Source organism: Pongo abelii, chromosome 4 (assembly GCF_028885655.2).
Source record: "Pongo abelii isolate AG06213 chromosome 4, NHGRI_mPonAbe1-v2.0_pri, whole genome shotgun sequence".
Lineage (NCBI taxonomy): Eukaryota > Metazoa > Chordata > Mammalia > Primates > Hominidae > Pongo > Pongo abelii.
In genome coordinates this window covers 64,526,492-64,540,593 of record NC_071989.2, presented here as the reverse complement: position 1 = coordinate 64,540,593, position 14,102 = coordinate 64,526,492, and the positions used below count along the sequence as shown (strand labels likewise).

Below are 14,102 nucleotides of genomic sequence, written 5' to 3'. Positions count from 1 at the left end.
TTGGTGTCCTTATTGCTCTAAGAAATAGGAAATTGCTTGTATGAATCTCTAGTAATATCCCAGCTAAGAAGTTTTTTTTTTTTTTTTTTTTTTTTTTTCCCTGAGATGGAGTCTTGCTCTGTTGCCCAGGCTGGAGTGCAGTGGTGTGATCATGGCTCACTGCAACCTCCGCCTCCTGGGTTCAAGCAGTTCTCCTGTCCCAGCCTCCCGAGTAGCTGGGACTACAGGCGCACGCTGTAGTAGAAAGAGACAGGGAGGAATAGAAATAGCCTAACTGTGGTTTCCTTCTGAGGCGTTGGGTTTGCCATATGTTGTGTTCCTGTGGTATTTGTATATCCAGCCCATTTTAATAGATGAAAATGGGGGAGGGAGGAGTGTGAAGGTCAGGTGAAGAATATATGTATCTTTGTTTTTCCTATTAACCTTCATTTAAAATTTGTGGGTCCTGGAAACCCATGTCTCTTCCTTTCCAGTTCTAGAGTTGTGTTCCTGTACGTTACAGCAGGGATCACACTAGTGGCACACTCAAGTGTTCTTTTGATAAATGACATTTATTCTTGATGTATTTCAGGACAGCCTCCAAATTTGGGAGCAGAGACTATAAATACTAGAAATAGTCATCCTTTTTAATCAAGGAAGGAAAGCATTTTTTGGTATGGGCAGCTGACTGGAGATTCTCCCGCATCCATTCTCCCTGTTCCAAGTGATCACTTGTATTAATACCCTTTAAAAAGCCCAGTTGCCACTGCTCCTCTCCCGCAGCATAGTTCCCTGGATTAGGCCCCCTTTTCTGCATTTCTCTGGTGGCTGGACTAATTTATATTCCAAGAAGCAGTGTAGAAGAGTTCCTTTTCTCTGCATCCTCACCAGCATCTCTTAATGTTTTTTTGGTCTTTTTAATAGTGGCCATTCTAACTGGGGTAAGATTGTAGTTTTGACTTGCATTTTCCTGGTTAGTGATATTGAGAATTTTTTCATATACTTATTGGCCATTTGTATGTCTTCTTTTGAGAATTGTCTATTCATGCCCCATGCCCACTTTTCAATGGGAGTATTTGGTTTTCTACCGTTGAGTTATTTGAGTTCCTTATATGTCCTGGATATTGGCTCCTTGCTGGATAAATACTTGGCAAATATTTTCTCCCACTCAACAGACTGTCTCTTTATTCTCCTGATTGTTTCCTTTGCTGTGCAGGTTTTTAGTTTAATATAATCCCATTTGTCTATTTTTGTTTTTGTTGCCTCTGTGTTCAAGGTCTTAGCCATAAAATCTTTGCCCAGACCAATATCCTGAAGCGTTTCCCCTATGTTTTCTTCGATTAGTTTTATCATTTCAGGTCTTACATTTAAGTCTGTAATCCAACTTACTTGAGAGATAGGGATCCCATTTCATTCTTCTGCATATGGATATCCAATTTTCCCAGCACCATTTATTGACGAGACTGTCTGTATTGTATGTTCTTGGCACCTCTGTCAGAAGTCAGTTGGCTGTAAATATGTGGATTTATTTCTGGAATCTCTGTTCGGTTTCATTGGTTGCCGATGAGTCTGTTTTTATACCAATACTGTGCTGTTTTGGTTACTATAGCCTTGTAATATGAAGTCAGGTAGTGTGATGCCTCCAAGCTTTTTTTCATTTTGCTCAGGATTACTTTGGCTACTCTGGCTCTTTTTAAATTCTGTATGAATTTTAGGATTTTTTTTTCCTATTTCTGTGCAGAATGTCATTGGTGTTTTGACAGGGGTTGCATTGAATTTGTAGATTGCTTTGGGTAGTTTGGTCATTTTAACCATATTAATTCTTCTGATCCTTATGCGTGGGATATCTTTCCACCTGTTTCTGTCTTCTGCATTTTCTTTCACCAGTGTTTTTGCAGTCTGCTTTGTAGAGTTCTTTCACTTCCTTGGTTAAATAGATCCCTAGGTGTCTTTCTTCTTCTTCTTCTTTTGTAGCTATTGTTAATGGGATTGCTCTCTTGATTTTTTTGTTTGTTTGTTTTTGTTTTTGAGACAGAGTCTCGCTCAGTCGCTCGCCCAGGCTGGAGTGCAGTGGTGTGATCTCGGCTCACTGCAACCTCCACCTCCCAAGTTCAAGTGATTCTCCCTCCTCAGCTTTCCCAGTAGCTAGGATTACAGGCATGCACCTGGCTAATTCTTGTATTTTTAGTAAAGACAGGGTTTCACCATGTTGGCCAGGCTGGTTTTGAACTCCTGACCTCAGGTGATCCACCCACCTCGGCCTCCCAAAGTGCTGGGATTACAGGCGTGAGCCACAATGCCAGGCCTGACCTCTTGATTTCTTTCTCTGCTAATTCACTATTGTTGCATAGAAATGCTAGAGATTTGGGGGCACGGTGCCTCATGCCTGTAATCCCAGCACTTTGGAAGGATGAGGCGGGCGAATCATGAGGCCAGGAGATCAAGACCATCCTGGCTAACACAGTGAAACCGTCTCTGTTGGAAATGGAAAAAATTAGCCAGGCGTGGTGGCACGCACCTGTAGTCCCAGCTACTTGGAAGGCTGAGGCAGGAGAATTGCTTGAACCTGGCAGGTGGAAGTTGCAGTGAGCCAAGATCGTGTCACTGCACTCCAGCCTGGGTGACACAGCGAGACTCGGTCCAAAAAAAAAAAAAAAAGCTAGAGATTTTTGTATGTTGATTTTGTATCCTTTAACTTTACTGAATTTATCAGATCTAAGAGTTTTTTGGTAGTCTTTAGGTTTTTCTACATATAAGATCATATTGTCTGCAAAGATGGACAGTTTGATTTCCTGTTATACAATTTGGATGCCTTTATTTCTTTTCTTTTTTTCTTTTCGAGACTGGGTCTCCCTGTCACCCAGGCTGGAGTGCAGTGACACGATCTCAGCTCACTGCAACCTCATTGTCCTGGGCTTAAGCAGTGATCCTCCCACCTCAGCTTCCCAAATAGCTGGGACTACAGGTGCAGGCCACCGAGCCTGGCTAATTTTTTGTATTTTTTTGTTTTTTGTAGAGATGGGGTGTCGCCATGTTGCCCAGGCTGTTTTGAACTCCTGACCTCAGGCGATCTGCCCGCCTTGACCTTCCGAAGTGCTGGGATTACAAGTGTGAGCCACTACACCTGGCCCTTTTATTTCTTTTTCTTGCCTCATTGCTCAGGGTTAGGTCTTCACTGCTATGCTGAATAGGAGGGGTCAAAGTAGGCATCCTTGTCTTATTCCAGTTCTTAGAGAAAAGGCTTTCAGCTTTTCCCCGTTTAGGATGGCGTTAGTTGTGTGTTTATATAACATTTATCATGTTGAGTTATGTCCCCTTCATGCGTAGTTCCTGTGGACAGTTTTTTTTTTTTTTTTAAATCATGAAGGGATGTTGAATGTTATTAAAAGACTTTCATCACATTTGAATGTGATGTGTCACATTTATTGATTTGCCTATGTTGAAACCTCCTTGCATCCCTGGGATAAATCACACTTGATCGTGGCATATCTTTTTGATGTGTTGTTGAATTAGGCTGGCTAGCATTTTGTTGAGGATTTTTGCAGCTGTGTTCATCAGAGATATTGGCTTATGGGTTTCTTAAGTTGCATCCTTGTCTGTTTTTTGTATCAGGGTAATGCTCACCTCATGAAATGAGTTAGGGAGAATTCCCTTCTTTTCAATTTTTTGGAATAGTTAGAGGAGAATGGGTGTTCTTCTTTGTAAGTATGGTAGAATTCAATAATAAAGCCATTTGGTCCTGGATTGGGACCAAATGGGAGATATTTTATTACTGATTGAATCTCATTACTCATTATTGGTCTGTTCAGGTTTTCTATTTCTTCCTGATTCAATCTTGGAAGATTGTATGTATCCAGGAATTGATCCATTTATTCTGGGCTTTCCAGTTCATGCACAGCAGTTAGCAATAGTCTCTGATAGCCAGGCATGGTAGCTTATGCCGGTAGTCCCAGGACTTTAAGAGGCCGAGATGGGAGATCCTTTGAGGCCATGAGTTCAAGACCAGCCTGGGCAACATAGCAAGACCCTGTCTCTACCAAAAAAAATAAATAAATAATAAAAATAAAAATTATTCAGGCATGCTGGCATGCTCTGTAGTCCCAGCTACTCAGGAGACTGAGACGGGAGGATGACTTGAACCCAGGAGGCTGAGGTTACAGTGAGTGATGATCACACCACTGTGCCCCAGACCGGGTGACAGTGAGACCCTATCTCCAAATAGAAGATTGGAGATAGATGTTCTTTTGTATTTCTGTGTTATCAGTTGTAATGTCTTTTTCATTTCTGAATTTATTTGGGTTTTCTTTTTCTCTTATCGATTTAGTTTATCCTTTCATAAAAGCAAACTTTTTTTGTTGATCCTTTGTACTTTTAAAAGTTCATTTTGTTTAGTTCTGCTCTGCTCTTTATTTTTCTTCTACCAATTTTAGGTTTGTTCTTGTTTTTCTACTACCTTGAGTTGCATTGTTAGATTATTTACTTGAAATCTTTCTAGATTTTTGATGTGGGCGTTTATTGGTATTAATTTACCTCCTAGCATTGTTTTTGGGTTTCGGTATGTCCTGCCTCTATTTTCATTTGTTTCAAGAAATTTTTTTATTTCCTTCTTAATTTATTCCCTGACCCAGTGGTCATTCAGGAGCATGGTGTTTAATTTTCATGCATTTGTACAATTTCCCAAGTTCCTCATTATTGATTTCCAGTTTTATTCCATCACGATCTGAGAATAGTTTGGCTGGTGGGGTTTATTTGTCTTTCAGCACATTCAATACATCATCCCATTTTCTCCTAGCCTGTAAGGTGGCTGCTGAGAAATTCACCGTTAGTCTGATAGGTGTTCCCCTTCTAAGTGACTTGATACTTTTCTCTTGCTGCTTTATTCTCTGACTTTTGACAGTTTGACTGTAATATGCCATGAATTTTTGAATTGCATCTATTTGGGGTTTTCTAAGCTTCCTGTGCCTGGGTGTCTAAATCTCTTGCTACACTTGGGAAGTTTTCAGGTATTACTTAATCAAATAGGTTTTCTATCCCTTTTATTTTTGTTTTCTGAGACACCAAAAATTTGAATATTTGATGACTTTATGGTGTCACATATGTCACACAGCTGTTGCTCATTCTTTCTTATTTTTGTCTGGGTTCAAAAGACCTATTTTTTGAAGTTCTGAAGTTCTGCTTGATACAGTCTATTGTTGAAACTGTTGGATCTATTATATTTCATTCAATGAATTCTTCAATTTCAGAATTTTTTTTTTTTATATCTATGTCTTTGGGAATTTTCTCATTCATATCCTAAATGGTTTCTCTGGTTTCTTTGTATTATTTTTCTGATTTCTGTTTTCTTGTATCTCACTGAGCTTTTTCATTTTTTTTTGAATCATTATTTTGAATTCTTTTTCTGAGATTTCACACATTTCTTCATTGGAATCTGTTGCAAGAAAATTACTGTGTTCCTTTGGAAGTGTCTTATTTCCTTCTTCATGTTTCTTGAATCCATATTTCGGTATCTGTACATCTGGTTTAACAGTCACTTCTTCCAATTTTTTGAATTTGCCTTCATAGGGGAGGATATTTTCCTTAAGATATATCTGTGGTGTTGGTCGGGTAGATCACTTTGGCTTTGATTCCAGATGCATGCAATAGTGTAGTCTCAGTATGATTTCTTTGGCTGTAAACAGTATCAGTTGTGTGTGATTTCCTCAGTGGCTTAAGGTGCAGTTTTTAGTTGCTGCAATGAAGCATTTGCTGGAGATGGGAACATCAGGTGGGCCCATCCTTGAGCCCCAGGAGTGGCAGCAGCAGGCTGAGCATGCCTGTCCTTGGGCCCTGGGGCAGTGTATGCTGGCACTGATGTTAGAGGGTCCAGGTGGGCTGATTCTTGGGCCTCCAGGAAGCTTGCTTGGATGCCAGCAGTAGCACGGTGGGAAGGTCCTCGGGCTTGCTGCCCATAGACAGCAGGTGTGGTGCGGGTAGTGGCAGGACAACCCTGATTCCCAAGTGGTTTGCGCTGGTGTTGGTGGTGACCGTGATGGGCTGGGTGGCTAGTCCCGAGGCCCATAGGTGGTGCATGTGGGTGGTGGTAGCAGCAGGTTGGATGGTCCCTTCCTGAGGCCCCTGGGAGGAGTGCTCAGGTGTTAATGATAGGTGCACCCTCCAATGCCCGATGGTGTGCTTGAGCACAGGGGTAGGTGGAGCCGGGCTGGATAGGTCCCTCAGTGGTGTGTATAGGGCTTGGCGGTGGTAGGTAGGGGTGTTTTTGTGTGGCAGCAGTCATGAACAGGTGGGTTGGGAGCATGCACTTGGGCCCCAGATGGTATCTGCAGGGCAGGGTAGCCTGTAATCAGGCTTGACAATGCACAGTGGCTCTGCTGGCTCACTGCCAGTAGCTTGTATACTTTGGCCCTGCGGCAGCACCCAGCTGTGGATGGGGGACTTTAATGGGGCTTCAGAGATGTGGATATGCAAGGGCTGTTGGGCCTCAGGGAATGACGCAGTCTGCTGGGGGCGGGGCTCTCAAAATGGTGCCCTGCTGTAGCTGCTTAGGACTCGGGGGGATGAGCTCCCTCTCTGGAGCAGTGCCATCATGCAGTCCCCAAGTTCCCTGTTTGTGTGGGTTGAGGGTTTCTTCCATGGCTGGGATTGCAGGACTTCACAATGGGAATGTGGATGCTGACTGTTGGGGGTCACTTACCCTTCTCCAGCATGGGGGAGCCTCCCCAACCAATCCCTGCCAGGTACCCTGCCTTGCTTCCCTCTCCTTACTTGCCTCAGGTGTTTCCTGTCATTTTGGTGTTAAATTCCAGCATTCTCTCTTAGGTGATCTATTCAAAGTGTGATTTATCTACTACTGTTTTGGTGGTTCTTCAAGGAGAAAGCAATTACCAGGGGCACTTTGGTCAGCCATCTTGAAACCCACTCCATTGTTTTCTACTAAACGGCTTGCCGTCCTCGACCATAGCTTTTGCTTCCTCCTAACTTTAGTTTGCAAATAACCTATTATGTACCCATTAGGCATCCTTCCTACTACTTTTGAAATTAGAGAACGCCTTCTTACTTCTGGTATAAATTCCAGAGACAAAATACAGCCCAGCATATCTCTGGGTGACACCTGGTCTAAGTCATCTAGTCAGTGCACGGAGATGTGGGTATGCAAGGAGAAGGCAGAGCTATGTGGTCCAAATAGGAATGAGTGTGAATGGGCAATTCCACCTAGAAGGGGAATTAAAAGTAATCATGTTGCTGCTGAGCCTGTCCGGTACCACACACTGTATTGGACATACAGCTCTGTAAGTTCTTACTCTTGAGAAGTAACTGAATGCCTTACCTAGAATGGGTTTAATAGATAAGGTTGGCAAATGGCATGTATGGGGAGGAGAGAAGAGTGGAATCTGCAAAGGAAGGAACCTATACAGTCTTTTTACTATTAGCCTTGGCACTGAAGCATGAGCTATGTCGCCTGTATCTAGTTCTAATAGAACAGTACTGAGAAGCTTCAGACATTCAACTTTTCAGTGGCAGTTAGGGAAAGCTAAAGGAATGGACTTTCTTTTAAAGGAAGTCATGTCAAGTGTTTGCTTTGCCCAGAATCAAAGTAGAGCCACCAGAAAGACACTAGCTTTTAGCTTTGCTGAACTTACTGATACAGGAAACTTTCGCTGGCAAGGTGGGAGGGGAAAAGCCAGTCTGGATTTCTGGGCATGTCAGCTGTGGAATTCAAGTTGACCCAAGGTCTGAGAAATTCTGGGTGTCCACTTTCTTGAGCTCTACAGAAATGGAAGTCTTCACAGAGCTACACCGAGTACCCTGACCCAGGGAAACACAGTATGGGCACATAGGAAGCACACTCAGGCCATGACTGTTTGTCACTAGAGAAGCCAAAGCCTAGAGCACAAGGTTAGGTACAGAACCACAACTGGGGAATCCCAGAATTCTCACAGTGAAATAATTTCTGGGTCCGTGGTCAGAGTTTCACTGATGGGGGAAACCTCTGTTCTTGGGTAGATGTGTAAGGAGAAAAAACGAGCTATTTATAGGGGGAAAGACTTCACTTAAAAGTGTTGGAGCGAGCTGGGTGTGATGGCTCATGCCTGTAATCCCAGCACTTTGGGAGGCTGAGGTGGGTGGATCACCTGAGGTCAGGAGTTTGAGACCAGCCTGGCCAACACAGTGAAACATCGTCCCTACTAAAAATACAGACAATTACCTGGGCGTGGTGGCGAGTGCCTGTAATCCCAGCTACTTGGGAGGCTGAGGCAAGAGGATCGCTTGAACCCGGGAGGCGGAGGTGCAGTGAGCCGAGATCGCACCATTGCACTCCAGCCTGGGCAACAAGAGCGAAACTCTGTTCCCCACTCCCCACTCCCACATCCGCCCCCCAAAAAAGTGCTGGAGCTTAGTTGATTACTGATAATGTAAGTAAATGTTAATTCTTTTCACTGGCATATTGGGGAAGAAATCTGCAGAAAATATTCAGTATGAGTTTGCAGGCTACCTACAGTGAAAGTCAGGGTTCTTTAGAATGGAAATATTGCTACAGGGATTTTAGAATCTTTAAAGAGGAAAGACCTTGAAGTCCTAGCTCTGAGTTTCCTTCAGGTTGGAAGTAGCATGGGACTAGCTTAAGTCCATTCTAGAGTTGCTATTTTTGATTTGACTACTTACTTTTTTCACAGCTTGAACAACAAACAAAAATAAGGATTCTGCAGAAAGCCAGTGGTACTTAAACTAGCTGATGAGTCAGACTCAGTTAAACAGCTGGTGTGCTCTTTTAGAACTAGATGGTTTATACTAACTACTTGAGAAAATTAGATAAGCCCTGGGTCTTTGCCAGCTTTTGGGGACTGAACACCCATGGCAGTGCCCAGAGAGCTGGGAATGGATTTGTGTCATCTATTTTAAATAGGCAGTGTCCATGGGGAGAGCTATGTATATTGTTTTCTAAGGACTGCATTTAATTAAGTCTACGAGTCATATATTATTGAACAGAATTTTAAAGGGAATGTTAAAAATTATATTGTTATTGGATAGAAATTAGGTAGTTTTCTCTCTTTTTTTTTTTAATGAGAGCAGACTCCCTAAAAAGAATCATTTCTACATAAAATCTTCAGGGATGCACCCAAAGTCAAAGGCAGACTGACATGAGAAAGGGGAATTTCTTAGGTCTGATTAGTGTACAGAAAAGTCATAGAACTTAAAGGGGATACAGGTACTGTTGAAAGAACACACTTCTTTGCTGGATCATAACTAAACTACAACCTGTATTACTTGCAAATACACATTATTTAGTCTCAGTTGCCTTGTTAAACAATTTGAGGGTAGAAGAGCTCTCTTTGGTGAATTCATCAAATAGTCCCTAGATAGGCCCAGAGCAATGGCAACCTGTGCCCAGAATGCTAGCACTTTATCCCAAGACTCAGAACTAATGACAATACCGGCTCAGGTATGGTGGCGCATGTCTGTCATCCCAGCACTTTGGGAAGCCAGTGCAGGCGGGTTACTTGAGACGAGGAGTTTGAGACCAGCCTGGGCAACATAGTGAGACCCCCATCTCTATAAAAAATAAAAATAAAAACAATTAGCTGGGCTCAGTGGCATGTACCTATAGTCCCAGCTACTTGGGAAGCTGACATGGAAGGATTGCTTGAGCCCAGGAGTTTGAGGCTGCAGTGAGCTATGACTACACCACCACTGCACTCCAGTCTGGGCAACAGAGCAACGCCCCATTTCTTTAAGGAAAACAATAAAAAAACCAATGGCAGCACTGGTCTTGACTATCAGAATTATAACCCAAATTGCAAGGGGAGGAACTGTCCCTGAAATCCTGTTTAGAAAGCCATAAACAAGGAAACACCTGTTTGTATACAGTTTGAAGGGTGGTATAGCTAGACTGGCAATAGATTCTTCTGAACAAGTGAGTAGGGCAATAGTTTTGTTTCTTTAAAGGATTAACATTTAGGCATTAATGTGTACGTGAATGTTTGCCTGGAAGTCCTGTTCCCTATATAATAATACTTTGATAATCATTTTAAATGCCAACCCTTCCTTAATATAAAAGTTTTGCGTTATGTTAAATAAACTATTTTTTTTTCTTTCTTCTTTTCTTTTAGCTTTATCTTCAAGCCAGGATGAAGGGAGACTGGGCAAGACTCTTACGCCCCACACTGCAATTTGGTCTTGTTGCCGTATCCATTTATGTGGGCCTTTCTCGAGTTTCTGATTACAAACACCACTGGAGTGATGTGTTGACTGGACTCATTCAGGGAGCTCTGGTTGCAATATTAGTTGTAAGTATACAGGTCAACAGCCTACATCTTGATATTGCTAAACATTAGATAAGTAAATAGACAAAAAAAATTCCCAGCTGAGGAGAAAACTATGCAGTGGGCAAGAATCTCAATGTTATTAAAAGTCACTTCACGATACACAGCAGGTTAAAAACTAGGTTACTCTTTGTAAAACAGTATTTTTGTAAAATCTTAGTATTTTTATTGTGAAAGGCTCTGGCTAGAAATAGTTTTTTAGGAGGTTATGACTTGAAAAAACTAATTCACATGTAGAATAACTCTTTTATTCAGTATTGGCAAAATGAAGCTATTTGCTGAAGACATAACAAAGCAACTCTTAATTTGGAATAATCTTTAAGAAATCCCAATTAGTCTCTAATTTTTTATATGCTTAATTTGTATGCCTCAAAGTATATCCTTTTGTTTATATTTATCTTAGGTTGCTGTTGATCACAACTTTGTATGTAGTTTTTAACTTGATCTAAATTATACTATTAAATATTTTGCACTGTAGGCTGTATATGTATCAGATTTCTTCAAAGAAAGAACTTCTTTTAAAGAAAGAAAAGAGGAGGACTCTCATACAACTCTGCATGAAACACCAACAACAGGGAATCACTATCGGAGCAATCACCAGCCTTGAAGGGCAGCAGGGTGCCCAGGTGAAGCTGGCCTGTTTTCTAAAGGAAAATGATTGCCACAAGGCAAGAGGATGCATCTTTCTTCCCAGTGTACAAGCCTTTAAAGACTGCTGCTGCTGCTATGCCTCTTGGATGCCCACTTTGTGTGTACATAGTTACCTTTAACACAGTGGTTATCTAATAGCTCTAAACTCATTAAAAAAACTCCAAGCCTTCCACCAAAACAGTGCCCCACCTGTATACATTTTTATTAAAAAAAATGTAATGCTTATGTATAAACATGTATGTAATATGCTTTCTATGAATGATGTTTGATTTAAATGTAATACATATTAAAATGTATGGGAGAACCAAATCCACACTTGCAGGCATTTGTAGTCAACTGTAATCAAACAGGTGGTCAACAATTTAAAATCTCACATTCCTTTAGCTGACTCTACAAGTAGAGGCTGGCAGCAAACACAATATCTCTCTTGATTTTGGTGATTCCTAAGAGAAAAGAAAGTAAGTAAGGTTTAAACTTTCAAGACCACAAAACACCTAACTTGTCTCTACCGAAGTTTTAAAGCCAGTATACCAACCCTGATTCAACTGGTGAGAGAGCAGCCTAGAAAGTCAAACACCTTGCTGAACATCTAGAGGAATTTGCAGCCACCTCTGTGAGGTGGAAAACATACAAGCCAGACCCCTGTTCTTTTGACTCTGAAATACTCCATGGGGACTGGCCAGGAAAGAGATGTCTAGAACTGTTTAAAAAGATAAATGCTAGGTCGGGCGCAGTAGCTCATGCCTGTAATCCCAGCACTTTGGGAGGCCGAGGCGGGCGGATCACCTGAGGTCAGGAGTTCAAGAGCAGCCTGATCAACATGGAGAAACCCCGTCTCTACTAGAAATACAAAATTAGCCGGTCGTGGTGGCGCATGCCTGTAGTTCCAGCTACTCGGGAGGCTGAGGCAGGAGAATCGCTTGAACCTGGGAGGTGGATGTGGAGGTTGCGGTGAGCCGAGATTGCGCCACTGCACTCCAGCCTGGGCAACAAGAGCGAAACTCTGTCTCCACAAAAATAAATAAATAAATAAATAATAAAATTCTAGGAAGGACTAAACTGTCTAAAGAAATGTAAAATCCAAAGACTTGGATTTTCAACCTATATCAGAAGACACTTTTTTTTTCAGTTCCCATGTGAAATTCTTTCTAGGCCAAGGAAGGACAAATACAAATTTTGATTACAAATTATTTTTAAAACTTTGACACCTACACTTAAACTCTGAGTCACTAAACAGGCCTACATTTATCAACAATGTGGAAATATAAGCCAGTTTTTGCAAACCTCTTCTTAGGACACTAAGTTGTTAGCAGAAACCACTAGCATTGACTGACTCAGCAACAATGTGGTTACTATTCTTTGATTAACTTGGTCAAGAGTCAGTAGACAGGACTGTAGCTTATGCCCCTTGCCCCCCCCCCCCACCCCATTACTACCACCTTGCTTTAGCCATCCTTTCTTGATCCTGTTCTCCCCACTTCTGCTGTGCTACTCTACAGACTTGCCCTGAATGTAAGAGCAAGAATTACCTTGTAAAGTCCAAGTTAGGGCAGGTCACTCCCAAGTTCCACACCTCCAGTCACTGCAGAGTTGAGAAGCCTGGGGCTGGGAACTATGGAATCATTTCCTTTCTCACTTCAACCCCTACTACTCTACTCACTGCCCATTCTGCTCCAGCCACACTGGCCTCTTGCTGGTGTTCACGTACATCAAGCATACACCAAAGGGCTTAACTGCCACCTTCCCTGTGGAGGCCCTAGCCCATCATATCCACCTGCCAATTCTATTGTCTTTTCTGCTTTGTTTTTATCTTACAGACTTATCACCATCTGATAATGTCTTTTTGTTCACTATATAGTGTCTTTTTGTTCACTATATCCCCTAGTGCTTAAAACAATGCCTGGCATGTAGTTAATGTACAATTAATATATGTAAATGCATGTATATATAAAATCTCAACTTTTCCCCCAACACACTAAATTTTATAGAAACACTAGTAGATAGCTCTCCATGACAATGCAGTGAAGAACATCTCAAAACGTCCTCCTAGGTTGTGGTCCAGGGCTCAAGATTTGCTTCACGAAATTTGTCTAAATTAGAAACAGCTTATGCATTTGATACTGACCTTCTGCAAATTTATTTTCCAGCTCAGTGTTTCCAATGGCTTTTGCTGCTTGACACATTTGTCGAAGCAATTCTTCCAGGCGCCTCATACAACGAATTATGCTGCCTGGATAGAAAAGGAACAAAACACTGGTAAAATGGAAATAATCAGGAACAGCAGAATTTTTGTTAAGAGGCAAGGCAGGAGAATACAGGATAATTAATAGTACTTTGAGGGACTTCCCATGAAGTAAATCATGGTTAGGTACTGGAGAAGGCTACAAAGATGAAAGGCTTAACTCCCTCCCACCTTTGACTAACGGTAGAGACACCTGTTTATTACTAACATGCTGATACTTGGTATTAAGTAGGAAAACAAAATGCCCGGGGAGGAGGGAGCAACTTTGGGTGAAGGCTGCAAGGATGACATAATCTGTGTAAGAACCAGGCAGTATCTCCCAGGCAGCAGCAACAAGGGAAGGACCACCACGACAATGCAGAAAAGCCTGGCAAACCGCAGCTATTCAAGGACCCTGAGTGTGGCCTAGTGAGGCATCTGGACACCATCCATACCATCTCATAGACTGCAACAGACTGTTTTTAGCAGAAGAGTAACAAGATAAAATTTGTCATTTTAAAGGTGCATTCATTCTTCTTGACCTTAGATTCTTTCATTAGTACATTCTTTACACACAGTGTTCTCAAGGAGCACAAGGAAAGAAGCCTTTTCCCATGGGTCTAGAATCTGTTTGAGAAAAGTGTTTGTATCAAAGCTGAAGCTATAAACATAGATTCACTTTTGCTAGACTTGTGCAAAGAGGGGCAGAGATTGTGAGATCCTTTCTCTAAGTGCTACCTGCCTAAATCTAAAACGCTTGTGACTTCATTTTTAATATATGAAATACATTAGGAATACCAGTTCTCAAAATGCAATCTGTAGGAACAATGATTTACACTATTATTAAATTAATAATAATTATTTATTTGTTATTTCTATTCTCAGCTGCTAGGAATGCAGGCTCCAATACTGCCTTGCAATGAAACAGGAAA

The 14,102-nt window shown here is 41.7% G+C and overlaps 2 protein-coding genes across 3 annotated transcripts in view; one reads left to right on the top strand and one right to left on the bottom strand.

Moving 5' to 3' along the window:
- PLPP1 (phospholipid phosphatase 1) overlaps positions 1–11,258 on the top strand; it is a 113,809-nt gene extending 102,551 nt beyond the window's left edge. For both annotated transcript variants that reach the window (XM_024247643.3, XM_024247642.3), the window contains exons 5-6: positions 10,086–10,262; positions 10,777–11,258. In XM_024247643.3, coding sequence (XP_024103411.1) covers positions 10,086–10,262; positions 10,777–10,905 — 306 coding nt within the window. In that variant the 3' untranslated portion in view covers positions 10,906–11,258. The remainder of the gene's footprint in view (positions 1–10,085; positions 10,263–10,776) is intronic.
- MTREX (Mtr4 exosome RNA helicase) overlaps positions 11,131–14,102 on the bottom strand; it is a 117,528-nt gene continuing 114,556 nt past the window's right edge. Inside the window, exons 26-27 of the mRNA XM_024247641.3 lie at positions 13,075–13,179; positions 11,131–11,392 (exon numbers count right to left, since the gene is read on the bottom strand). Coding sequence (XP_024103409.1) covers positions 11,340–11,392; positions 13,075–13,179 — 158 coding nt within the window. The 3' untranslated portion in view covers positions 11,131–11,339. The remainder of the gene's footprint in view (positions 11,393–13,074; positions 13,180–14,102) is intronic.